The 26,081-nt window shown below is 50.1% G+C and overlaps 1 protein-coding gene across 8 annotated transcripts in view; it reads right to left on the minus strand.

Annotated features, from left to right (window-relative positions):
- Positions 1 to 670: 670 nt before the first annotated feature.
- The window catches only part of Adgrf5 (adhesion G protein-coupled receptor F5), a 66,378-nt gene continuing 40,967 nt past the window's right edge, over positions 671 to 26,081 (minus strand). For 4 of the 8 annotated variants that reach the window (XM_004846404.4, XM_004846402.4, XM_004846403.4 and 1 more), the window contains exons 6-22: positions 25,942 to 26,048; positions 24,366 to 24,424; positions 23,419 to 23,558; positions 21,636 to 21,860; positions 20,542 to 20,745; positions 15,051 to 15,206; positions 12,994 to 13,113; positions 12,637 to 12,846; positions 11,801 to 12,013; positions 10,045 to 10,200; positions 9,540 to 9,748; positions 8,323 to 8,502; positions 6,321 to 7,715; positions 5,118 to 5,159; positions 4,973 to 5,032; positions 3,739 to 3,823; positions 671 to 2,106 (exon numbers count right to left, since the gene is read on the minus strand). In XM_004846404.4, coding sequence (XP_004846461.2) covers positions 2,027 to 2,106; positions 3,739 to 3,823; positions 4,973 to 5,032; positions 5,118 to 5,159; positions 6,321 to 7,715; positions 8,323 to 8,502; positions 9,540 to 9,748; positions 10,045 to 10,200; positions 11,801 to 12,013; positions 12,637 to 12,846; positions 12,994 to 13,113; positions 15,051 to 15,206; positions 20,542 to 20,745; positions 21,636 to 21,860; positions 23,419 to 23,558; positions 24,366 to 24,424; positions 25,942 to 26,048 — 3,641 coding nt within the window. In that variant the 3' untranslated portion in view covers positions 671 to 2,026. Of the gene's footprint in view, positions 2,107 to 2,571; positions 2,639 to 3,738; positions 3,824 to 4,972; positions 5,033 to 5,117; positions 5,160 to 6,320; positions 7,716 to 8,322; positions 8,503 to 9,539; positions 9,749 to 10,044; positions 10,201 to 11,800; positions 12,014 to 12,636; positions 12,847 to 12,993; positions 13,114 to 15,050; positions 15,207 to 20,541; positions 20,746 to 21,635; positions 21,861 to 23,418; positions 23,559 to 24,365; positions 24,425 to 25,941; positions 26,049 to 26,081 lie in introns of all 8 variants that reach the window. The other 4 variants (XM_087184646.1, XM_004846406.4, XM_087184647.1 and 1 more) reach the window with 2 other exon arrangements.

Below are 26,081 nucleotides of genomic sequence, written 5' to 3' on the forward strand. Positions count from 1 at the left end.
GCACTTCTCACACTTTGGACAGGACAGCCACAGCCACCTGCTGTGCTGTGCGTCCCTTGGCATCCAGATGGCCTGGCGAGCCCCGTGCAGCAGCCCTGGCTCAGTGGCCCTCACTGGGACACAGGACCTAAGTCGGTCAGTGTCAGTCTTTCCCTGGAATCTGATTCTAATGCCAGCACCCCCGGCCTCTCTGCATCCCTGTCTCTTCTGCACCGAACTCTGCACTGGGGCTGACTGTAAACCCCGGAGAACTCGCCATCATTTACAGCCCATGGACCAAGTCCTCTAGGGACTTTACATATGAGTCACTGGGCTGGGACGGCGCTGTGACAATTCCCAGAGAACACGGGAGCAGATGTCTATGGAATTTGTGGGTCTGTGGAGACAGCTCACTGCCTTTAAGCATCATTAGGCCATCTGTCTGTCCCGCCTCTGCCCCTTCCTCGCCTCCGCGGAGAACAGCAGAAGTAGAGTTGGAAATTTAGAAAAGGAGGAGGTTTGAAAGGGTTCAGATGTTAAGCTGCAAGTGGCGATTGCATCTCAGCCTCTGTCCTCTCCAGTCCTGTCCCGTGGCTGGCTCCGTATTTGCACTGTCACCACGCCCTGGGGAGCAGACTCGGGTTCAGAATGTATGGCTGCGGCACCAACAGCACTTACTTAACTCTAAGGATACAGTCTCAGTGGATATTTGTATTTTTTTATGAAGTGTAGCCATACAAACAACACACACAAACACAAATCACAGTCAAACACTTGGGGAAAGTCCTGCCATTCGCTCGTCAGGGTAAAGGGCCGTTAGGGCAGACTCTGCCGCTGTGGCCTCCCTCTGAGCTTTCCCAGTGGTTGTAGTAGACGTGAATTAGACATCATGGAACTCTGACTGTGTGGCTGCCAGGAGACGCACAGATGGAGAGAAATGGTCCTCTGCAGGCCACACGCGCACCCAGGACCACCCCCCGACAGCAGGGTAAGGCAAGGGCAGTGTACGCGCGGGCCATGACGACCAGCTCTCTGCCCCACAGGAAAGTGCTCGGTGAGAACTGCGACGCGCAAGGCAGGTGGAGTCCATTTTCAGGGCAGTATGTAACATTCGTCAGTGACGTAACTTTTGTTTCAAAACTCAGAACGGAATAAACCCCGAGGCCTTTCTGACAGACTGCGGCGAGGTCAGTCAGCAGTGGGGTCCCCTGGACCTGACCCAGAAGCACCGCCCACCCTGCGAGCTCGGTCCCCTTGCTCCGGCCTCGGCAAGCAAGGCCCCAGGGTGTGTCTGGCACCAGGAGATCAGTCTCCCCAGGGTGTCGCTGGTAAGGATTATTATCCACTCCAGGACATGGTTCCCACCCCCGCTGCCATTTTTCCAGTCCATTTTGTTTCCTTGTTAGCTAGGAAAATACCAGGAAGACATCAAACTCATTCCGCCATGGCTCACTTTCAATTTCCATTTGGGGGGCATTTTTTTCTACTCTCAGCGTCGTTTCTGAGTGATTATAGATCATCAGCACAGTAATCTTAAACTGTGGCCCTTAGTGTGGTTTTCTTTATTCTTTTTCCTTCCTTTTCTTCCTTGCCTTCCTCCCTCCCTTCCTCCCTTTCTTCCTCCCTCCATTCCCTTCCTTCTCTACCATCCACTCTTCTTCTCTCCTTTCCTTCCTTCACTGAAATATTTCTAGGCACTAATTTTTTGCTTATTATTTTAATCAAAGCTGATCACTGTAGCCAATGGCAAGAAATGAAAATGTCTCTTTAAAACTCTATTTTACAGTATAGACAGAAGCTGGGCCTTGGGAGATGCATGATTCACTTAAATACTATACACACTGGACATCACAGGAGGGGCAGTGGGGAGCAGAAACAGACACAGCAATTCCTTTCCCTCTGTTCTTACAGAAGGAAGTGTCTCGGTGACGAAGTCTCTTCAGCATCTGCTCCCAGGCGCCTGCAGAGAGTGTCCTGGCTCTGCTCGGGTCTCTTCGCAGAGGTGTCCGCTGTCCCCAGGAGACCACATGGCTGTAGTTTTCATTGCTTAGTGGAGCAGTGAATAGGCACTGGAGGAGTTTTCCACCGATGAGCTGGTTGTCTCTGGGGTGGACACGTTGTATGTTCCTGCAAGACAGAGTGGCCCCTGAGGCTCACAGACGAGCCTGTGTGGATGGCAGTGTGAACACCCCGGGGGTCAAGGGAACCAGGTCCAGGGCCCGAGAGCTCGCAAGCCAGAGAACACCAGGCACAGGCACGTTGCTCCGAGCAAGCCGCCGGGAGCCCCCCCGACAGGTAGCTCCTCTCCTCATGCCACCACATGCACCACCGGGACCAGGCAGGAGACTCCGGGACGCTCTCAGGAGGGAGCTGGAGGCAAAGGTTTAGAAAGGGAGGAAAAAGACAAAAAAGAAAATCACAGGGGAAGGAAAAGCAGACCAGAAAGAAGCAGAAGACCAGGCCAGCAACAGATAGGGCAGAACAGGGCTGTCGGGGAGGCCAGGCTGGGTGCTTCAAGGCCAATGGGCAGCGGCGGAATGGTGCAGGGAGAGGGGTGGGTAGGGGCGCGGGGAGAGCAAGGGCCTACCCTACCATCACACTGCTGAGCTGCCACTGCTAACAAGGTCTCTGTCACTGCCTGGGGGGATCTTGGGGGCTGCTGGCAACATAAACCAAAATCACAATGATTATGGGCCCCCCAGGCCAATGTAGGGTGCAGTGCTGAGCCCAGAGACACCATCCAGAGGCAGTGATCAGCTGTCTCAGATCCAGGTACCCTGGGGATAAAGCGTGCACCCAAATTTTATCCGATTCAGAAACAAGAAGCACATATGACATGATTCCAAGTCCATGGAAGTATCTCACAGAGTTCTCCTTATTCTCACTTCCATGCAAATGTGAAGACACTCCATGGACGGGGCTGGCAGAGGGCAGCCCTGGAGACGTGATCATTCCCGGCAGGTTGAACCAGTGACTTTCAAAATGAGAAAGAAAATCCGCTGGTTGGATGTATAACTCAGAAAACACAAAAATGTCTGGAGGTTTAGTGTTCTCAAGATCTGCGTCCTGTGGGAAGCCTTGGACTGCAGTATTTGAGATCTGTTCTGTCCCACGAAGCTGGAAAGAGTTTTGGGGCTTGATTTGCAGTGGGGGCAGTGGTGTGGGACCTGGACTCCAATTTACCAGAGTGACTGAGACTCACTGCCCATCGTCATTAACACCATCTACTTCCTGTCTCCAGCATTCACTGTGTTTCTAATACAATAGCTAATCGGGTGATTCCTTGTATGCAACTTTTTTGGGGGTACCAGGGATCGAAATCGGGTCCTTGCGCTTTCGAGGCAGACGGCGGAACCACTGAGCTAAATCCCTGGCCCCCTTTGTATGCAACTTTTTAATAAATGTCAATGTGTAGTCAAGTAAATTCCACAAAAAGAGGATAAAGGAAGGAAACTCTCAGCAGAGAGCTGCAGTAGGATTTTCTAAGCATGGTAACAGAGTTCGGCCTAGGCCCCTGCCCAGCAGGGAGGGAAGGTGTCCCAAATCCTGCTCTTTATGAGTGATTGTTAATTACCAATCAGGCTGCTGCCCTCTGTATCAGCGTCCCGGCAACATGTAAAACTGCAAGCAAGTTCTTCCATTTAACCTCTGCCCTAAATGAGGCCATTTCCGGAAAAGGCCGTGAAGTGTTGGGATGCCGATGAAGTGTTGAAGCTCCTGTCTGGGCCAACCAGTTAGCACCCAGAATTCACTACGTACCTGTTTTACCGAAAAGATTGTTAAATCTTCTCGATATTGGAGAACTCATGGAGAACACGGGTGTAGTTGAACCCAGGGATGTGGACTAGAAGAGAGAAAAAACGATTTGTCAGAGCAGGGCCTCTGGGTCTGCAGGAGGAGTTGTCTGCTGCCCTCTAGTGGTCACTCCCCTGCATTTCTAGCCCCACCCCTTCAGCCACGTGGAGATGCTGGGATTTAATCATATTGGAAAACAGCTTTCAAATACATGGGTTTCTTTTATTTGTTCTCCCTTCCCCTCCTCTCCTCTCGTCTCCCTCCTCTCGTCTCCCTCCTCTCTTTCTTTTATTGGCACAAGCAATCAGACCAGGGCCTTGTGCATGCTAAGTACACGTTGTACCACTGAGCTACACCCTCAGCTCAAATATATATTTTATTGTTTGGTAGATTTTGCTAGTATTTCCTGCCATGTGAAAGGTAGTCCACTACATTCAAGGACAATAGTTGTTCTGGTTTATATCTAGATCTCCCCCAACAGCCTTGTGTGCCCAGTAGGCTGGGTTTTTAGAAGGTGATTGGAATACAGGGGTGTCACAGCTGACTTGCTGATAGGAACTGGAGGTCTGGTACCAAGAGGCATTCGCTGGGGGCATGGCCTGGAGGGGTCTACAGTGTTTCTTTCCCCTCTCTGCTTCCTGATGGTCATGCTCTGAGCAGATTTTTCTTCCCCATTCCCCTCTGCCGTGTTGCCTTGCCTTGGAGTCCCACCTTGGAGCCAACCAAATATGGACTGAAACATGAGCCAAAATAATCCTCCCTGCCTTAAGTTGCAGTCGTATGTCATTTTGTTTCAGTAACCAGAAAACTAAGACAATAATCGTGCTTCAAATTGAACTACAAAAAATTCTATCCATTCTTCTTGCTCAAGTTGGTTTCTCTAATATCCTGTATGCCCCTGATCACTGTCTTCCATTTAAAGTTTAATTTTAACCTCCGGTTTAGCTTATCTGTCATTTAATTACCTACTTAAAGATGTGGGGTGGCATCTTAATGATAGCTCCATGGCTGTATTTGAGGCAGAACAAGGTGAGAAGCAAAAACTGCTCAGTCATCTATGCCAAAAGTAGGTGTAGAAGTAGAGGGATTTGTATTTAACCCCACTGATAAGAGTCCCAAGGTGAAAAGTACTGCACTTCCTCACATTAGTGGAAGACACAATGCTACAAGAGGAAAAGTCCTCAGGGGGAGTGCTTACCTTGGAGTGCTGGGAAGACTGCCTGGAGAGTGAAAACTTGTTCAGCAATGTTTCCTGCACCTGCATTATTGAAAAGAGGCCATGTAAATTCAACCTGCCACAGCACCTCTGGCTTTTCTAGACACAAAACTGTCAGTGTTCTTACCTTCTGATCCCAGAGGCAGCCGAAGAGTAGAATGAATAATCCCTGGGGAAAGGATGAAGAAGAAGCCCGTTTTAAGCATGTTCCACTGTCCCGAGAAATGGGACATATTATTTATTACCTGGTGGTGAATTCTTCCTGCTTTTTACCCATCTGAGTTTATGGGAGAAGTCCAGGGTCCACACTAAGGGCCCTAACTAGCAAGACACTGTTTTCTAATTGCCTTAGGGAGGAATGGCACATGCTGCTGGTTATGCTGTTAGACACTGCTTATGTCCAAATTACTCCCCACCTACTCCTGCAGGGACTCTGGGGCCTGGGGTGAGATAATGCGTTCTTTCTAATAGAGGCACAGCTTGAAGATCATTAAATAAGAACCACCAAGTTTAGAGCCACTGGCCCAGAAGCAGGACTTAGGGTTTGCAGGGCTGTGTCACAAGCATCCGGAAGCAACACTTCAACTTCCTCTCCAGACCCACTGCCTCCTCACAGCTCCCAGGCATTTGCAAAGTTGGGGAATTCTCCTGCGTCTACCCCTCTCTGGGGGTGGAATGGAATTAATCACTCCACTTCCTGTGCTTGTCGTATGGACCTGTGTCACAGCTCTCCAGCAGCACGGCCTGCACTCTCACTAGTTACCTGCTGCAGGAGAACAGAGATGCATCTGCATTTTATATAATTATCAAGCAGACTGCCCGGCACTCATAGGCATCCATTCTTTCATCTTTCAACAACTGTTTCCATAGAAACCATGTAGTGTGCAGTATCCATTTACTTCAGGTGGCGCTGGGGACCCTGCTGTGGGCAGAGGTCTTCACCACTCACTAGGTACACCGTGCTGGACAGTGAAGACAAAAGTCACGGGCACTCATGGAGACACTGGACACAGTGGCTTAGTAGTGGTATTTTCCCTTTGGAGATAGGTCTCAGGTAAGTAGCATCTAGTTGAGGGAAGTGACTCCCCTCCTGCTTGTATTATCAGGGCATTTGGGAGAGACTGGCACAGTGCTGCTAAGTTATGAGGCAGGTGACAAGGAGTCACAGGTCCCTGGGAGCAGAGGGATATGCCCTGCCCTGCCCTCTCATTGAGCTCTGCAGGGGTCGAGGCCTCCTCCACACGGAACCCTCTAGCTTCCTGAGCCTGTCCATGTTTCCACCATTCATCTGCCCCACAAAAATTTCCCCAGGGCCCTGACTAGAACTCACCTGGAAGGCATTGAGCAGGGTGAATATGATATGGAACACGGCGTTGGTCCCCTGGAACACGGTGGCCAGACCGAAGCCCCAAGTGAGCCCCAGGAGAGGGGTGAGGACCCCGATGCTCTTGCTGATCTGAAACAGGCTGTTCTTCTCCTGATTGTGGGGCTTGTCCCCGATGGACGGCCTCAGGATCTTGGTGATGACCACGACTGTGACTGTCATGTTTACCACCACGATAAGCAGCGCGGGGATGACGAAAGCCAGCAGGGCCTTGGTGTCGTCCCAGTTGAGCCAGCAGGCATTCTTTCTCGTGTAGACCTCCTGTGGCTGGGTGGCCGCCACCGTGATGACGGAGATGACCAGGGGGCAGCCGTAGCCCAGACAGAAGGCGACAGCCTTCTGCGTGGACTTGCTTGCATCATGCAGGATGAAAATCAGGCGATAGAAGAGCATGAGGCCCAGCGTCAGCATCCAGAAGAACACACTGAGGTAGAAGAAGTGGATGAAGAAGGTGGCGGCCACGCAGGCCATGTCGTTGAGTGGGTAGTGGTGATCCTGGATGGCGGCCACCACGATGAACCAGGCGTCAGCAAACAGAAGCGAGGCGGCAATGTTCACGATGCAGATGTGGCGCATGTAGGACGTCCGGTTCTTGGTCACTGATTTCCAAACCACCGCTTCCACAACGAGGCAGGCTGCTAAGCTCAGGATGGAGAAGCCCAGGCCGATGTAGGAAATGATATCCAGCAGAATCTCCAGGAGAGAGCCCCGGTCTGGGGAGTCTGGGGACATAAGGATGGAGAAGGAAGTCAGGTGGTCACAGGTGCAGGAGATTCTGTCCCTGTCCACGCTGTTCACGCGGCACCCGCGGCTGTCCCAGCCCCCAGTGTTGTTGGAGAGGCTGAAGTTCCAGAAGACGCAGATTATTTGCCCTCCTGCTCCGTGGTTGTTTTTAAAAGTCATGGAGATCTCAAACGGCATGGTGATGTTGTGGCTGATGGTGGTGGTCATCACTAAACTGTTTGCAAAAGGCTTTTTCTGAGCGTCCTGAACCAGGATGGCTTTGAGCGTTGGGAAAGCCACAGTGACCACCAAGGACTCTGGATGCAGGTTTCCCAGCTGATGCTTTTCAATGGTCACGTTGCCCCAGAGGTTGGACGCTGGGAAGTGAAAATTCTGCTGGTAGCTGTGGGACTTCCCGGGTTTTACGACCATGCTTCCCATCTGCACGTTAGGGTGGCGGAGGAACACCAAGGTGCTGTCCCCTGGCCGCAGGGCTTTGGAAAACCGCTCCACTGAATGCAGCAGCTGTGAGCTCTGGCTGGTCTGGTCCTGCTGCAGAGCCTCCCAGGAGCCCAGGACGGACTCGCCCAAGATGACATTCACAGTGGCCAGCACGTCCTATAAGTGACATACCCACAAAACCCCTTGTGACGCAGCCACAAAAGAGACAAAAAATAACCTCTCCCTGGAGGCTGAGGGGGCACATGCAAGGAAGGGGGTAAAGGGGAAGAAGTTGGAAGACCAGATGGCACTTATGATGCTGCATGGAGCTCTTGGTGACCACGAGATACCCCTCCTACCCTGGCTCAGGCCAACTCAGCAGGCCGGCAGAGACAGTTGTTGTTTGGTTTGGTTTTATCTGAGCTCTCCATTCTGTAGAGGCTTCTGGTGGGTGCCAGGTCACCAGCAAGAAAGCCTCAAAAGACCCCGCCATGCCCTGAATCCTACTTTGAACACATTCTGAAAACCATTCATTCCTGGCTTTCCTGGAAAACTTACAGGAATTCATTCTATTTGAATAAAGAACCTAAAGCAGAGATGTACTAAAGAGATTTTCTTAAGGGCCCAGAATGAATTCCGGCAACACCCCGTGGTGTCCTAAAATCTGTAGCTGGCAGACTCTAATATCCAGGTCCTTGCTCTAGAAGAGGCACAGAGGTGGCTGCAGTGGGACGGATTGAACAAGTCCCAAGGGGTGAACGGGGAGCCCCAGCTCCACCCTCACCTTCATCATCTCTGGGTCCACGTGCGACGGAACTGTCGAGAGCAGGTCTAGGATGTTGATGACGGCGCCCAGGCTCCCGGGGGACGACTGGATCTCCAGCTCCTCCCGGCCGGTGCTGACGGAAAGATTCTTCAGGTATGTGGGGAGGTTTTGGTCCTGAGAGGGGCTCTTGATCAAAGCCTAGCAAAGCGAAAGCCCAAGCAAGGGAAAAACGCGTGAATCTTCTGGCCCATGGGTGCTGTGGACCCCTTCACACATCTCTCACAGCTGTAGCTACAGATTGTAATTTCGATCTTCCTTGCTTAGGATGATTTGTATCCGTCATGTTTTCAAGCATCAAGGTCTAACCCAAATGGAAAAGTTTCAAGTAGTGAATCACTGAGTAAGTTCTATTATTTACCGTCAGAGGCCAAGGTGACTTCATTGCTTTACTTTGCCAGCCTCTACAATTATGCTTTGCCCATAATGGCCATCTTAATGCATTTGGTGTGAGACAAGCGGAGAGACAGAAGATAATTTGCTAAGACACAAATCAGTATTATCCGTATTGCTCAGCTCTTCCTTTCTCCAGTGGTAAGATAATCAGAGCTGCTTGTCTAAAGATATCACCATTCTTTATAAGCGCACTAGTTGCATCTCAGGGATTTATTGATTGTAGTTCATGGAGCTGTAGGCATCTCTAATGCACAATACATCAAGTGTATTGCGCAGAAGCGCCATTTATTTATTTTGATCAAAAGACAGGAATTTCCCCTGCTACATAGCAGCCACCTGGGTTCTAGTGAAGGCAGAGTAGCCCTTCAGAAATAGAGGGTGCCAATACGGATTGAAGGAATCTCAGACCTGTAAAAGCACGAAGCTCAACACTTAGTTGAATCATAGCTGTGTGTTACTCCTCTTTCTGAAAATATAGCTGTTTGACATCAAAATCACTCAAAGGAGATGGGAGACAGAGAGTGTAACACACTGCTCCTCCCAGCCTGGACACAGAGGGTGAGAGCTCAAGGTCACGGTGCTGGGTGGCCCTCTCTGAACAGAGCACCTGCTTTGCCTGAGTTACTGGATTTAAATATCTCTGGGCTCATGTCTCCTCTGGAAATATGCACACAAGAGCAGCCTGTGGAGTGACACCAAACATCCCTGGCCCCCTTTCCAGAGTGTGAGAAATCTGCCATGGCAGATGGCTCCCCACAGAGAGCACAGTGGGCAGGGCTCACCTCTGCCAGCTGGAGCAGGCCATTGATGGGAGCGGAGATGCAGCCCTTCCGCTCCACCTGCCACTGGGAGCCCACGCATCTGTAAGTGATGGTCCCACCGATGGTGCTGTCAGGGCTCCTGGAAACATCTGAGAACTGGCACAGCTTCTGGATGACCTTCCCAGGCTCCCCAACCCCGATGGCGGGGTCTCGGCATGTGATGTTTTCCCCTGCGTTGGACAATGGAAATACAAGGGACCACTGAAAGGAGGAGACAGGACCAGGTTGGGGGGGGCGGGAATAAGACTGCATTCCTAGTTCTCTGTATTGTCAGTGACCTTGTGGGGTCCGCTTGATTGCTTATTGTTGCTGGCTTTCCAGTGGCCCTCACTGCTTTCCACTCAGAGCTGCTTCCACAATCTGAGCTTGCTTTTCCTCACAGGACTTATTTCCTCCGTGCCTCACTCCCAGCTCCAATCCCCAGAGAACAGATGGATGAATGAGTCACAACTTAAAGTGCCCTTACCAGGAACCAGAGTGAGCTTCATGGAAGAGCTGCGAACCGAACTGTTGGCAGCATTGGTAAAGTGACAGAAGACATCGACATTTTTGGGACACTGGGAAACTGAGTCTGCCGTGGAGCTGTATTTGTAGCACACTTGCTTTCCCTTCACTTCTTTGGCTGAAGACAGAGATATGGAGAACAAGATGTCACAACACGAGAGTCCAAAGCACAGGCTTTGTCAGGATGACCCAACGTGAATAAGCCTGTCCAGACTTTTCCCAGGAATGGATCACATAATGTGTTTCACATATTGCTGTGAAAAAAACTTCTGACAGTGTTCAGATCCCTCCAGCTACCTAAAGCCCATCATGGCCTGTGCATTGCTCCATCCCAGCCTGCCTTTGCCACGTTGGTTTAGGATCTCCTCTTCCGGGGTCTTTCCTCACCATTAGCCCATCGCTCCTGTAGAGGGCGCCCTGCTCCTCTCTATCCTGGCGTCTCGCAGGGCTCAGCCATCTGAGAAGTTCTGCGCATTTGTGCCTGGACCAGGGCTGCTCAGATCCTCGCATATCTCAATCCCCAGGATCACCCCACCACCCTTTCTGTGTGGCCTTCTCTCAACGCTGCAGGCTTTTCCAGAGCCCTGCTTTGCTAAAAGCACTGGCACTGTTCTTCCAACCAGCAGCGTTCATTTCCAATATGTACAGCCTGTGTGTGGCCGTCAATGACACGGGCCTTGGTAGATATTGAAATAAGGGCCTAAGTCCTTTTTTCTTATTGCTTATTATGTTGCTTATTATGATGTCGTGCCTTGAGCAAATCCTCCGGCTATTGAAAAAATGAATGAGTTTGGGAAGATACCTGTGCTGTGAGATTTGTGACTATGAGGTCATGTTTGGTAATTTTCATCCCAGGACTCCTGAGGGACCCAGACTGAGGATTTATTCTACCACAGAGGATGCAAGGGGAGGGCAGGTGACATAGCTGCTAACTAACTAATGGATAGCTTTAAGCTGAGGACTCTTCAGCTTGGAGTTCCTGCTCCACACGCATGGTAAAACTGCAGAGCCTTTAGCTGGGGAGGGCAGGACAGTCAGAATCTTCATTGTCCAACAAGAAATGAGGCCAAGCCCTTCACTGTGGCAGATGACTCTGTTTCGTGTCCCCCTTAGAAGGTCCTGACCCTGAGCCTGTGGGGTGGGTGCCTCACCTACTGCTTAGGGGGCAAGACCTCTTCTTTTTGCCGCCCCCCCCAAAGGCTCTGTGTGTCTGATATTGGCAAATGCCCCCCTGATATTGGCAAATGCCTATACAGAAGCCCCAGCATGATTCTAAAGCATCATTTTTACTTTCTTTTCCTCCATGGTTTTGGTGCTTGGTTATTTCTCTTACTTTGTTCCATGCTCAAAGATGCATTTAAGAGGATTGTTGTCTGCGTTTTCCTTTCAGGGTCCTGGAGATAGAGGACACAGGGCATCCTGTGTGCTAGGCAGGGTTTGCTCTGAGCTCCATCTCCAGTCCCGCTGTCTCTCCCGAAGCACAGAAGGAGGCTGTCGAACCACCCAGGTGGCCGCCTTGAGGAAGGTGGCTCCCATAGCAGTATCTCAACACTGCCTTCAACTGCTCCCACTCCACTACATAGGACGGACCCACCTTCCCAGGCTCCAAAGACGTTGCCTCAAACCACAGAGCAAAACAATGACAGCTCATGGGATCTGCTCTGTTGCATCCTGTCTCTGACAGTCTCTCCCCGAGGGCTCCACAGTCTGTGTCTTACCAGCGGGAAAGAAGGAAGACCCCATTTGGAACATCACTTTGTAGTCCTCGTCCTCCTCCACGCAGCACCTGAAGTGATGGGAGTCTGTGCACAAACCACTGGCTTCCAAAGGGTCGACCATAATGTTTGGCTCCAGGGGCAGCGGGTGAACAGTGACATCTTTGGTGGCCACACTGTATGTGTTCTTATATCGGAATACGCAGCGGTATGTTCCTGAGTGGAAAGAAGACACATGAGACGGAGAGGCGCAAGGGGAGGCTTAGCCCTCCCTGTGCAACTTGGGAAAGGACTCATCATACCTTCCCAGACACAGAGGAGGGAATGGTGGGTCAGTCTCCCCCCTGGTTCTCCAGCTACCTAACTGACCAAGTGACGACCCCCTAAGTATGCACTTACGCTCAAATAAAATTAAGTGGCTGACACCAGGTTAGGGGTACATTTGAATTTCAAATTGGTGGTCCCAGTTTCTACTCCAAGGCTCTTCCATAAACCCAGGGAATGAATGAGGATTTTGATGCAGGGATGAGGAGGTTTTGAAGAGAGCTGTTGGCATCAGGAGCAGTATGATACTATGAGCCCCCTCCTCCAACTCTGAGTGACATCCTCCAGGGCTAGGGGGAGCAGCACTCCTAATGTAATGGCAAGAGCTCAGGCTCCCGTGGTGGAGATGCTTGCTTCTGTCCTGGCTTCTCTCACATCTGTAGGGTGGAGCAATGTCATCGTCCCCCAAGGCTGCAGCGTCCACCGTGAGCAGCCGGCGTAAGTGTGTCCAGGGCAGGCCTGGGACGGCACTTGTCCCTTTCAGTTTCCCATGACCCAGGGTGGCATCCACTCACCGTTCCACTCCCTGGTCGATGTCTCCACTGTCAGCACCGACTCAGCTCCTTCAGGATGGCGCTGTGTGGCATAGAACCTTTTGTGGATCTTAATTCCAGCCGAAGTGTTCCAGTACACCTCATCATAGTTACGCACGTTACTGGTGCATGTTATAGAAAAGCTTTGTCCCTCAGAAACAGAAATTGGCTCCGGGGTTATTATTAATTCGGCTGAAAGAATGCAAAGGAGACAAACAAAACAAAGCTGACAACAAGTCCATTGTTTGGTGTTTCAGGTGACATTGCCGCGAGTAGAACTTAAGAGAGAGACGGCACGCAGGGCGTGGTAACCGTGCCATGTCAGCATGGGGTGGGTACCTGGCTGCTCCCGGGCTCTCTGGGTTGCTAGGCTGCTGGTGGTGGCACTGTGAATTGTACTCCCTTCCGTCGTGTGCCTCAAGGGCTCATGCTCTTCCCCTTTGTGGGTGGAATTATCTCCTGATGGTCAGCAGGGTGAAAGGAGCACATTAGGGCTGTTGACTTCACCCCAGATCCCCTCCAACCGCCTGTGGATGCCTCTGGGAAGATCAGGGTGGGTTCCTGGAACCACTTCCTGTCTCCTCTCCCATCTACCTTTCCACCACCCCACGGGGCGTCTCCGCTTTGACATCTCTCCTCTGTAACCCTGGGAGCCCTCTAGGTGAGCTTTTGCTCTTGTGCCCTGTGTCCCCTGCCCTTAGTGTTAGGTGCAGTACACTGTCAGGGCTCAATAAGCCTGAGTGAATCCTGGAACTACATTTTCAATTGGGGAACCCTAAAGGTTAGTGCCCGAATCACTATATTTGGACTATCTTGAGCAAACTGAGACATACGAGCACCTTAACATTAACTCTATATAATTATATAATGAAAATTATATATTTATAATTAACTGTATTCCCTATTCTGTCTGAAAAGTTCCTCAGATTCCTGAGAAATTTTCATCTACAATGTTCATGAGACCACAACAAACATAAAAGCTTGTGGCACTGTGCCACTATTTTGGCCTCTGGCTCTACTTTGTTTTCACTTTTAAAATTTGTTTTACAGATTAATGGGTTTCATTTGGGCAGATTGATTGTTTTCATAACCCCCATCCTCCTGGCCCTGCCCTCACCCCTAGTTCCACATTTTGGGGCCCAGTGGGTATAATATAGTTTCCTATCTTTCCCCCTCTCTCAAAGCTCATCTTCTGCCGGGCTGACTTTCAGGAATGTAACGCACTTCAGTCTTTCACAGGGGGAGAGCATCATGCCTTGAGTCCACTATGCAGGGCTGCTTTTCCAGTGTAAACTCTTATTCTCAATCATAATCAAAAGAAACCATCACATCCTTTAGCAGCTAGAGTTCAAGCCGTGTGTGCATGGTGTAACATGGCCCTCGCTGCCCATGGGGATCCAGAGACAGCTCCTTAGGGGTTCGCTGTTTCTGAGAGCAGAAAGAAAAGCCTCGTGGAATCCCAATCTGCTTCTCTGGCATCGACACTACCAGACCAGGGCTTTTCCAGCAAAGCATAAACATGTCCTTAAGACACGCAGCAAGTCTGCAGATAGGAGTGGAGTTACAAGGAGCAACCTGGGTAAGGATGAGGTTATCTGAGCTCATCACTGCTGTAGATGAGTGCAGGAGTATTTGGAGCAACCGAGAGCTGTGTAGATCACGTGGACTTGAGGGATTCTGTGATTGTTGTCGAAATGCTAAGTCACCATTGCAGAAAACCCAAGTAAATGCAAAGGGTGCTGCTTTCAGCAGTCCTTTCTCTAAGTTTTGAAAAAGGGGTTGTTGATGTCTCCAAATAGTTCATCTTTGTAAGATAGGTGGAAAAACATTTGAGGCTGTGGGTGACATTATGCTTTGTAGGAGAAATGATACTTTTAAGACTGAATTGATACTAACTAGACTGAATTGAGGCATTAAAAAGCACTGTTTCAATTTTAAAATAGTAACAAAATATCAAGTTATTAAAGCTTTCTGCAGCATTATTTCTGTTAACTGGTGAAATGGGAGAGGAGGAAACAAAGGGAACTGGGTTCTTGGGGAGGGAGTCAGGCTGGACTTCAGGAGGGAAGGAGGGGCTGTGGGAGAGGAAAGGGGCCTGGGGCTTTCTCATGGACCCAAAGTGAGAGAACTGAGCCTACAGCTCCTCCCGGTGTCCCCCTTCTGCCTTACAGGAGAATCACCCCATCCTGCCCATAGCCAGGGCTCCTCATCCCTGCGCTTCCTAATTTAAAAGCTTCCCCCTGAATTTAAATGGTAGAGAGGGAGCTTTCTTCTGTCTCCCAGGGTATGGTTGGCTCCGATCACAGGCGGCTCCCAGGGAGAGGCAGCTTTACTTGCCCTGCTGGCTCATGAGTGCACCATCTCCACAGCCAACACTTCAGGGACAGAGCTCTTACCCACAGGGGTGAATGTCACCTCGATGGCCTTGCCGACCCTGGCTCCGTAGCCGCTGAGGAACTCGCACATGTAGATGATTGTGTCCGGGCACTGGGTCGTGTTGGCCTGCAGGATATACCTGCCGCAGCCGGAGTTCAGGTCCTGGTCCTCGTGTCCTGCAAGCACAGAAACGACTCCTTTGCTATTGCTGCTGGCCGATTCTGATTGACACCGAGTATGTTTGGGTGGAAATGGTTATGCTTTCTCAGTCACCAGCACTTTTGCCCCTCAAAACTGCTCCTTTCCCTCCCTTCCTTGTCATTCCCGGAAATGGCACATTTTCTGCACCATCCTGACCCTTGCCTAGGGCTCTAGGATGCCCGTGTCCGATTTTTCCTTCTCCCTGTTCCTCCACTCTCCCCTCCCTCCCTGCCCGCCGCCATCCTTTCCTAAGACACTCTTCTAACACTGTCTTTCAAAACTGAAAGAAAAAGAACAAGCCTCTTGATTCACGCCAAAATAAGTCAGCCTTTTCAGCGCCGGCTGGCTGATCAATGATCTGTGAAATATTTCGACTGACGTGTAGCCAGCTTTCCTCCGTAGTTCCCAAATCTCTGCTCAGATCACCTGATTTCCATCTCCTAGGTGCAGGCGTGCCAACCTTCTGTGAGGCTCACCCCTCCACTTCCCCGTGAAAAGCCCCCTCCCGCAAGTCCCCTGGACCTCTCCGCATCCCTTACCTTCCTGTGACTTTCATCTGCCCCCCCCCTTCCACTTGGCCCTGGCTACTCTCAACCCTTCCCTTCCTAAAATGATCTATCCCCAGTGCTGAGGCTCTTCTGGCCACCCGCATACATTTCTATCCGCCCTTCCTTTCACCATGTTTCTGCATTCACCGTATCTCTCATCCTCCACTCACACTTCTCATCAAATCCTCGAAACTGGCCTTCTTTTGTTGTAATCAGTACACGTTTGAAATATAGAGCGGCGATATTCAGTGGTACATGCATAAAACACCTTGATCATTTCTAATCCCTCCCTCTTCTACCCCTTGCTCCTGATCCTTCTCCTGTCTCCAAGTCTACCTTCTAGTTTCCTATCATTGCTCCTTTATTTTATTCATTTATTTATACTTTAGGCTTCTTGTATCAGAGAAAACATACTCTATTTAACTTTCCAGGCCTGGCTTATCATTGACCTTCACCTCCACCGGAAGCACCCTCCAAGCCCCACGGTGGTCTCCTCTCATCACCTCCAGCGCCCCTTCTCGGCTCCAGGCTTGGACCCTCTTCCGCTTGTCAGGCTACTCCAGCCCTAGGCCTCTCCCCCTTCCCTCTGTCCTCATCCTCCCTCCAGGCCTCCTTCAAGCTCCTTGTCTACGGTTCCCTCCGTAAACACTGGTGTTGCCTGGCCTACTGAGCTCCCGGCCTTGGTCCTCCTCTTACCCTTTCTCCACTCCTCCCCCGCAACTTTGTAAGACAGAGAGGGAAACAATGGAAAAACCCATTTGCGGCAATGGGTGACTAATGCTTTATAGAAGAAATGATACTTTTAAGACTGAATTGATACTAATGATCCTGAATGAGGCATTAAATAACACTGTTTCAACTTAAAAATTGTAACAAAGTGTCAAGTGATTAAAGCTTTCTGTAGCATTATTTCCTGGACAAGATGAAATGGGAGAGAAGAAATTATACTTTTAAGACTGAACTGATACTAACTAGACTGAATTGAGGCATTAAAAAAACACCATTTCCAAGAAAAATGCCCTTGCTGGAAACTTCAGAAACAAACGTCCAAGTGCTGATTTGACATCTCCGGCATCTCCAACTCAACACGCGCGATTTACTCTTCCCCAGACAAAACCTGCATGTCTTCCTGTATTTCCTCTCTTTGCCATTGGCAGCTCCCCAGATTGGAAACCTTACAGTCACCTTTAATGACTTGCATTTCCTCACATTGTCCTTCCACGCAGTGGTAAGGGATCTTTTTGATTGCACTTCTGAAACATTTCTGTCTTAGCCCAAGGTCACTGCCCAAACCCCACTGTCGGTCCTCTGAGCATTGGCAACTATTACAGCTGGACACCCATCTTCAGTTACCTGCCCTTCAACCTACTGTTTACACTGCCTGAGCATTATTTTTCTGAAGGGCAGCTCTGAGTGTCTATTTTCCTTTTACCTTTAAAATCTTACCACTGGGTACAGACTAAAGTAAAATTCTCCTTACGTAATATATATATAGTATATATATTATATGTTTATACGATATAGTAGAAGTATACTGTGTAGTATATATAGGGTATGGCACTTATTCACAGTATTGTTATAACCCACCTTCTCTCAATCTCATTCTATATCTTCCTTTCAAAAGCTGGGTCCCCTCTTGGGCCGCCAACCCATCTGCAGCATCCCTCCTCCAGGCCTGGGCACCTGCCATGGTCTCCTTCCCTCTGCCTCCTGCCAACTTTCACTCCTTTGTAAAGAGCCAGCTTTTCTACCAACTAACATGAAGACAACAAGCCATGCAAGAGGGAATGCGTACAGAAAGGCACAGAATTAGTAGATTTGCAGTAGGAAGGTTCCACGGGAGCACCTGCAATACTCATACTTTGTCACACAGATGAAAGGGAAGGATACTTCAGCTGGAAGACATGGTGATTTCAGATGAGGGGAAGCTTGATGGGCCTGAAAGACACCAGGGTTTTAATGGAAATGGGGGCTGTGGTTCTGGCATGTGGCTGTGTGATGTGTGTCTGTAAACCAGTACTCCTTGTAGAAATTCACATCAAACTCAGCCTGATTGGGGTGGGAGGGTGCTAAGTGACTGGGATCCATATCCCTCACATCTTTTAAACTAGAGTCACTGTGTTCTGGTCTCCTGCACACCAGAACCTGGGGCATTTTGCCTCCTGAGAGGGCATTTAGTGATGGTAAGAGACATTTTTTGCTCTCCCATCTCTGGGTGCTAGTGGTGTTGGTGGGTAGAGTGTGGAGTTGCCAACAACACCCTACAATGCACAGGATAACTCACAGAAAAGGAGGATCGGGCCCCAAACATCATCTGTACCCAGGCTGAGAAACCCTCTATTAGACACAATATATGATTTTACTTGAAGAATGGATTCTGCAGTTAAGTCTGAAAACCACTGTCAGCAAGGGCACTGAGAAAAAGCCTGCAGGCCCTCGGGGAGCACATGCAGGTCGTCACCAGACAGGGGACCAGGCTCCACAGGGACAGCAAAAAACATTGAGCCACAGAGCTGGGCTGGCTTGGGCATACTGTGCTCCTCCACTGCTGCAGGATGGGCAGTGCCAGGCCCTGTGCAGAGGCGCTGAGTGGGGCTACCGATTTGTGTCGCCCTTGCTGGGGAAGGGACGGTGTACATGTACAAGCCCGCATCTCACGCATACCCAGTGTGCCAGACCTCTGCTAGTGAGGGGTGATCAAGGTAGCCACTTCCCAAGGCTTTTTCTTAGGAGTGAGAAAAAACAAGATGCTAAACATCAAAAACATAGGAGTGAATACACGGTGAATGTTTCAATTTTAAAAGCTTATTACAGTAGAAGACACATCACCACAATTCTCCCTCAAAATATTCAACAAACTCCCCTTCACTTTGAGCACACTTACTCATTGTTCTTGTCAATGTGTCTTTTACTGCAGTATGTTTTTAAAAAAAACATTCACTGTGTATTTTGACCACTCCTTGTAACTGAATGCATTGAATCTGCCACAATAACTTTTATGATAATGATGCAACCCTCAAAGAAGATCGCTCCACTTTTCCTCAGTGTAGTGGGAGATCTTTGCTTGTTACTCTTCCTAAACACAAATGCTTGGCTGGGCATGTTGGTGCACAGCTGTAATCCAACCACTCCAGAGTCTAAGGCAGAAGGATCTTTCAGTTGAAGAACTACATAGAGAGACCAGGTTTCAAAAAACCAGAGAACGAACAAAACAAAACTCTCAAAAACAAATCCAGAGGGCCAGGGATTTAGCTCAGTGGTTTCGCTGCCTGCTGCGCAAGCGCAAGGACCCGAGTTTGATCCCCGGTACCAAAAAAAAAAAAAAAAAAAAAATCCAGAAAGTCTCCTTTTGCTAATTATTTCCAGTCTTCTCCCATTCCAGAACACCTTCAAAATGAGAAGACACTCACACATCCAGAGAAGACCTTGGAGCGACACATTGTACTAGATACTTCCTCCCTGGAAATCTGGGTGCTGAAAGAAAGTGTGATGTTTGGTGAAAGAGCTGCAGAGAGAGGTTGCCAAGGGGCGGAGGAAGGAGGGCCCAGTGCCAGAGCAGAGGCTAAATTCATCAGACAACTGACAGCCAGGTCCCCAGGCAGCGAGCGGGCCTGTGGCAGGAAACCCATTGTTCTGCGGTGGACGCAGCCCGCCCTGGGCCCTGGGCGTTAGGAATGTCACAGAGGGGTCTCAGAGCAGGTCTGGAGCACTGCAGCCCAGACTTCCTGGTTCCTCTCACAGGGGCCTCTTCCAGGCCTGGAAACCTTCCCCAGCAGAACCACAGGAACCCTGCAAGGTCTCTCTGCCATCTGGCAGCGCCTGTAGGAAGCCTACATCTCCTCTTCCTTAAAATCAGGGAAGTGACTGTCCCAGGTATGGTATTTTCAAGTTACCATATGCCTTTCCCACTCTTGCAAGCCTTTCATGTCAAACAGAAGCTCTGCAGATGAACCTGCTTTGCAAAGTAGATGTGCTCAGAAAAATGTGCCTGTAAATTAATCGCTTGGTATATTTAAAGCCATATAGTCCAAGAGTGGAGGTTTTGTAAAACAAAGGCTTGCACATGAGTGAATTGCCACATTTTAGTTTGAAGTTGTTTTTTTCTTCAAAGATGAGCACCTAATAACACTGCTGTTATTTGTGTGTACATGTATATGTGTTTCAGTTTAAAAATCTTGATTCAGTCTAGTTTGATTCACACACACACAGAAATAACACTGCTGTTTCTTAAGAGAAGAGCTGACTGATCCTACCTGGTTTCCAGGTAGAAAACAAACTTCTTCCATCCAATGTGCCAGGCCAGCCTGCACCAGTGCTGGCTGCAGGATGGGTAATATCTTGAGAGACAAGATCTGCAGTGAGTCCTAATTATTTTCTTTTTATATCCTGACAACCTTGGGGAACTCATTTAATCTGGACTCAATTACTTTACTTTCATACTGAAGATAAAAATGCCAGCTTCAAACTTGTGACCAAGTTTAAGTAATTAAAAAGAGATCACTTGTTTTGATTTTTGGTACCTGGGATCGAACTCAGGACCTTGCGCTTGCTTCTACTGTTGGGATCTTGTCTATAACCGGGTGTGACTCTTACAAACACACACTTTTGCAACTTTGTTCTGCAGGGGCAGATCTGGAGTTGACATCACACCTAGTGGTCTTCCAAAGCCTGAAGATCAGAAGGAAGCCACCATCGGATCCCCTCCTCCCACATCTCCTGCTTGGGACCCCTGTGTGCCGAAGCCCGTGTGAGGCACACGCACCTGGAATGCTCATGTTGCCTTCCTGCTTCCACTCGATGGCTGTCCAGTTCGCTTCGTTCTCACTGCAGCAGTTCAGCGACACAGGATAGTTGTCGCACTTCACGGCTGTTGTTTCATTTGCCAGGATCTGGATAGGCGTCACATTGATGTATTTTTCGGTCCCAAATTCAAAGATATCCATTACCAGTTTGCAAGCGTAGAGACCTGGGTAGGATACAAGGAATCATTTATTGTGACTACCACCTATGTGCATTCCCTTGGAGGACGCCAGCCCATGCCTGTACCAGGGCCGCTCTCCAGGGAGCTCCCTGTTCGCAGCCCCTGAGAGTCAGTCCACACGCTCAGTGAGGAGCACTCAGGAGGTACATGGTCAGTGCAGATACTCCTGGAGCCCCAAGGGAAGGAGTAGCGGTGCTCCCGTGGCTGCACACTCAGGGATTTTGCTAGTGAGAAACAATGGCAGGCTTGGAAGAGGTAACATTGGGAAGCCCTGGAGAATAGAAGAGCATGGACAGTTTGGGGATCCTAGTTAGCCCTGTGGGAAAATTGGAATCAACCAAGATGTGGTTGAGACCCAGAGGCCCACAGTCTACCTTTGTATGTGAAGGAGAAGAGAGGGCCCAGTGGACTTTTGGTTTAAAATGGGGCCATTCAATTCTAGACCGAGTTGGGACCATCACGAGTCTCTGAATTGAGATTTAGGCTTCTGCAGTTGCTGCGGGGAGTAGGTGAGGACAGCGGAGGAGCACAGGGAGGCCCTGCAGTGGAGCAAGGGAAGATGGACATGTTCTCTGGGCTGTGGGCTGGCTTCAGGGGTACACCCATGTCCAAACTTAGTGAACTTGACACTCTAGATACACGCAGCTTAGCATGTCAGTTCTAGCTCTTCAAATCGACTATACATGTTTTCAATTTATTTGAAAAATTAATAATAAAATAATACAAGGTACAAAATAAAAAGTAAATCTTAAAAGCGTTTCAAGCCAAAAGCCATGGGGTGAGTTTTCTATGGTGAAGCTCTGAGCGGAGACACCCCTTTCTGAACAGCCCGGGACACCGTGTGCCCCTTCCCCAGCCCACTCCGGCCCCCTCACCCTCATCTTCCTGGGTGAAGTTGGTGATGGTGAGCCGCGACATGGAGGTCAGCTGCACGGTGGTGTAGATGGAGTGTCTGCTGCCATTCCGGAGCCTGGACAGGCTGGAGAGCCCTTCCCCATAGAGCCAGGACACGTTGGAGGACAGCACTTCGTTTTCACACTCCAGTGTCACCGTGTCCCCTTCAAAGATGATTGCTGGCATGACGGATAACTTGGTTTCATCTGGAAATTCAAAGAAAGCTAGGATCTTGGGGCAAATTAACACAGTGGACCCTGCTTAGAGGGTGCTGCCAAGGCCAGGATTTGTGGGTCCCCAGGGCATGGTGTCTCCCCATTCAGACCCCTGTGCTGCCACCAGAGACCCCAGGAGGTGCATGCAGCCTGCCAGCTGTAAGGGACAGGGCTTCAGTTCCAGGGCTTTGTACAACGTGTGTCCTGAGGTCACTTGAGCATTCCTAATGGAAGGAGTGGGGATCCCAGAGCTGTTTTCAATATTTCAGTCTGAGGAAAAATTGCCCCTTAGTTTACGAAAAACGGACACAGGCTAACAAGCATAGAGATTCTTAGCGGCTGGCTAGAATAAGGTCAATAGCTTCTTACCAACAACTCTTAGCCTGCGTTCACTCAAAGCTCTGACCTAATCTTTGCATGAGTTAGAAATGGGAAAACAAATTAATTATCAGCAATAACTAAAGCCCACTGGGGAAGTAAGAGTTTTTAAAGACCCAGTCTCTGTGGACCCTTCAGAGTGGCAGCTTTGTAGAGATAGGTGTGGATTTGCATCCTGATTCTGTCCCATGGGTAGCAGTGGACCTCAAGGGGCCACAGCTTCCCCGGTCTGGACAATGGTGCCCCGAGAGCGACCTTGGGAGGGGACTGAGAAACAGTGCTATTATTATTGCTCAGGCAGTAAAATTCCCCAGAATCCCTGCATCGAGTCATTTCCCTGATAAAAATAAAACACAATTTTTGTATGTGTTTTCTGGGTGTCCTTTGCTTAGGCAGCGTGTGGTCCCCTACATAGGCTGTGGCCCAGTGTCCCGCATGGCTGTGTGTGCTGAGGCAGTAGGAGGCTCTGTGAAGTCCTGCACAGGGCTGGATGCCTGGCCAGACCCCGACACCTTGTAAATATAGCGATAAATCACATCACACCACTGAGGAGCAGCCTCGTGTTCGAGTCGAAACATCAGTATTTATAAATATTTCTTAACACCTTTTCAAGGCCCCTGGTTAAAATAAAAAACTTTAAAAAATCACATTCAACTCTTAGGAAACGGGCCATCTGTGCACATTTAAGGTAGCGGCCTGGCTTTGAACTTGTGTTGCTTACTGTGCAGCCCCGAGAGAGCTGTTTGGCTCCATCTCATCACCTGCTTGTTGGAGAAAATAGCGTCACAGCACGTGTGCAGGTGAGATTCATGTGAACACCCTGAACTTCCCCGTGCATGGGAGTCACCTGAGGGGCTTGCCCCTTGCAGGCATGTGAGGACGGGGCTGAGACCCTCTGCTCTGGAACAAGGATGCCCTGTTCGGTGTCAGCGCCTGCTGTGAGGACCTCCTACCCTCAGGGTTAGCTTTACTTCCTCAGATGTTTTTGACTCCCTTGGCCCTGAATCCCAGGGCAGGGAGGTGAGCCAGGTTGTTAGGCAGTGGTCCAAGAGGAAGGGTTGGCACCCAGCCCTCCCATCACCATGTGACCTCCTAGGTTTAGCTGCAGCACAGAAGCCACTACCAAGCTGCATGGAATCCATGTGGGGAAAATGCACATGGTTCCACTTACTGTTCACCCCCTGGAAGGAGTTCTCATCTGCTTTGTAGGTCTGGTTGAGGCTCTGCAGCACCAGCTCGTTGGCCTTCTGGATTTGTCCAGGGGGGAGCGTTGTAGTCTTGACTTCAAAGCTCACAACCACACTGCCGTTGCTGGAGAGAGACCCATGCCATTCAGTGAAGCAGTAACTGCCCCAGGAGAGTCTAGATACTTGGGGTTTATTTGGTTGGAAAAGCAAAATAGAAGCAACCACCCGGGGAACTGTTATCCTCTGAAATCGCTGATGTGAACCTGTCTTCAAACTCAGCCCATGGAAGGGCTTGGACACACAGGCAGGGAATGGAAATGAGAAATGTTGCCAGGTGGCAATCAGTGGACGGAGTCCCACGGTCTGATCACGGAGAAGCAGCTGCAGTCCCAGACCTGCCAACTGCAGTCACAGCCCCGTAGGCTCAGGGTCAGCAGCCAGACTGATGTTAACTGAAACCAAAACCCTGCTGCTCTTGAACAGACCTCTGACTTTCAAGATCAGCAGCTAAGTCTGAAATAGAGTCCAGACCCCTCAGGGGGCCGGCCTGGCTCAGGGGAGCCCTGCATATTGGAGCTTGGCACCCCTCTGTCCTGACTGTTGGCATTGTTCCATGGGGTTATTCCATTTTTATGTTTCTAAGCTCTCTAGACTGCAAACTTACATGCTTGTTTGCAAAATTCTTTTATGTGTGAAATGAACACACTTTTTCCTCTTTATTTCTAAGCAGGCACATCTATCCATAAGGGGTGGAAGACTCCTCTCTGTACTTCCTTTGCTTCTTTTTAACCCCTGCATCTGGTGTTAGTCTTCACCTTGGCCAAACTCTGCCCACTGAGTGCCCCACATGGAGCCCCCTAGGGAGTATTTTTCTCCTCCACTTACATACTGGTCTCATCAAGTAGAAAGAAGTAGACTACAGCATTCTTACGTGAACTCTGTCACAGCCACTGATCTGAAGCCTGGTAAAATCCTGTACCCCTCCTGGAACTGGAAAAATTTAAAAAGGCAAGTGAGTGTCATATATGGGAGGCTGGGGAGAGATACACAGACTGAAACACAGCTGGGAGCACATGATCCTCACCACCTTGCTAAGATTTTCTCATTTATATCCTGTACCTCTGACATCTGCGGACCTTTGAAGCCGTCATCTCTAATTATCTATGTCCATCTGGGCTACTGGGGAAGCAGATGCTAGAGGAAGTGTGCAGAAGGGTCACCTGGGGAAGTGGCCAGGAGAGGAGATGGGGTGCAAGTGGGGAAGGCGGTGACAGCCATCAGAACCCAAGAAAGAAGGGAGAGGGGTTGGGTAACAGCAGCGAGGCTGAACCTGTGAAGGTTCCGTTGTCTCCGCACGTCTCCACGTCGGCAGGACACAGGTCACAGTCACCTCACTTAGGCCTCAGGAGGGGGCAGCACGCGTGGCATTGGGTTTGGGTGCAACCCCGAGGCCCCTGCTCAACTACACCCTGCATCAGGCGTCTGGACACAGCCTGTGGCCCTGCAGTGCCTGATCCTCCCTTGACAGCCCTGCAGCATTGGGTGAGCTCATGTGGGTTTTAATAGACTTTGTTCCTCTCAGTGCCAAGCCCAGAGGAGATGCTACTTGATTCAAGTCATCTCCACAACGTGGCTAAAATGTACGAGGACCTGGGCCAGGTACCCAAAGATCAATGGGCAACTTTCTCTTTCCTCAAAGTTAAATCGCTTAGTGGTGTGCGTGTGTGCATGCGTGCGTGCGTGTGTGTTTCTGTGTGTGTGCGCATGTGTGCGTGTGTCTGTGTGTGCACGCATGCATGTGCACGTGTGTGTGTGGAGGGCTCCCCTGCTGGGCGGTGACCACATTGCAAGCTATGCAAAGCAGAGGTTTATGAGGTGTCCTGGGGAGTCAGCGTTCCCTCATGCACCCCTGGAAAACGGCCTCTCTGCGGGGTCCCCCGTGGGTGGCAGGAGGCTGCTCTCATCCTGAGGAGTGAGGGGAGTCACAGTCTCAGCCCACTTGGGACCTTTGCTCCACGTCAGTTGGGCAGCTCTGTCAGGGATGAGTTAAGCAAAGTAGGATCAGAGTGACTGGTGAGCACAGTGCCCTGCAGAATAGAGCCTGGCAGCCAAGGCGCATGGCTCCCATGTGACATCCCAGAGAGCTCCAGGGCAGGGACCATCCATGCCCTGCATCAGCCTTGGGTCACTCTGCCTGAAAGGCATCAGAGTTTCCACCATGTGTGTGGGAAAGAGCAGAGCAGCAGTGAGATCTCAGTGACTCAGTGTCAGCGGGGCCTGTCTGAACCCCACCCCATGGGCAGCTCTTCTGGGGTTAAGGTGACCCACATGGTCCCCTGAGCATGTTTGATCTAGTGCTTCTGACATCTCCATCCCGGGTAGATGTGAATAACTCCAGATCCACACTCAGATCGTGACTGAGCCAAGCAAACCATCCACTGTGAATCAAACGGACCCAGTATAGCCCAGCATTTGTGGGTGAAGAAGCTGCTGGGGCCAAAACCTACCGCTCTTTCCAGGTCGGTCTTGTAGGATCGGTAGAGGGCAGAGGATGTGTTTAACAGTTCTTCTTGAAAACCCACATTCAGTCTGACTTTCATTCTCAAGGTAAGAACTGAAATAACCATCTTGTGTTAGTGGCTGAATA

Source organism: Heterocephalus glaber, unplaced genomic scaffold, assembly GCF_053883595.1.
Source record: "Heterocephalus glaber isolate CG9 unplaced genomic scaffold, H.glaber_assembly_v1.0 deba00001497, whole genome shotgun sequence".
Taxonomy (NCBI): Eukaryota; Metazoa; Chordata; class Mammalia; order Rodentia; family Bathyergidae; genus Heterocephalus; species Heterocephalus glaber.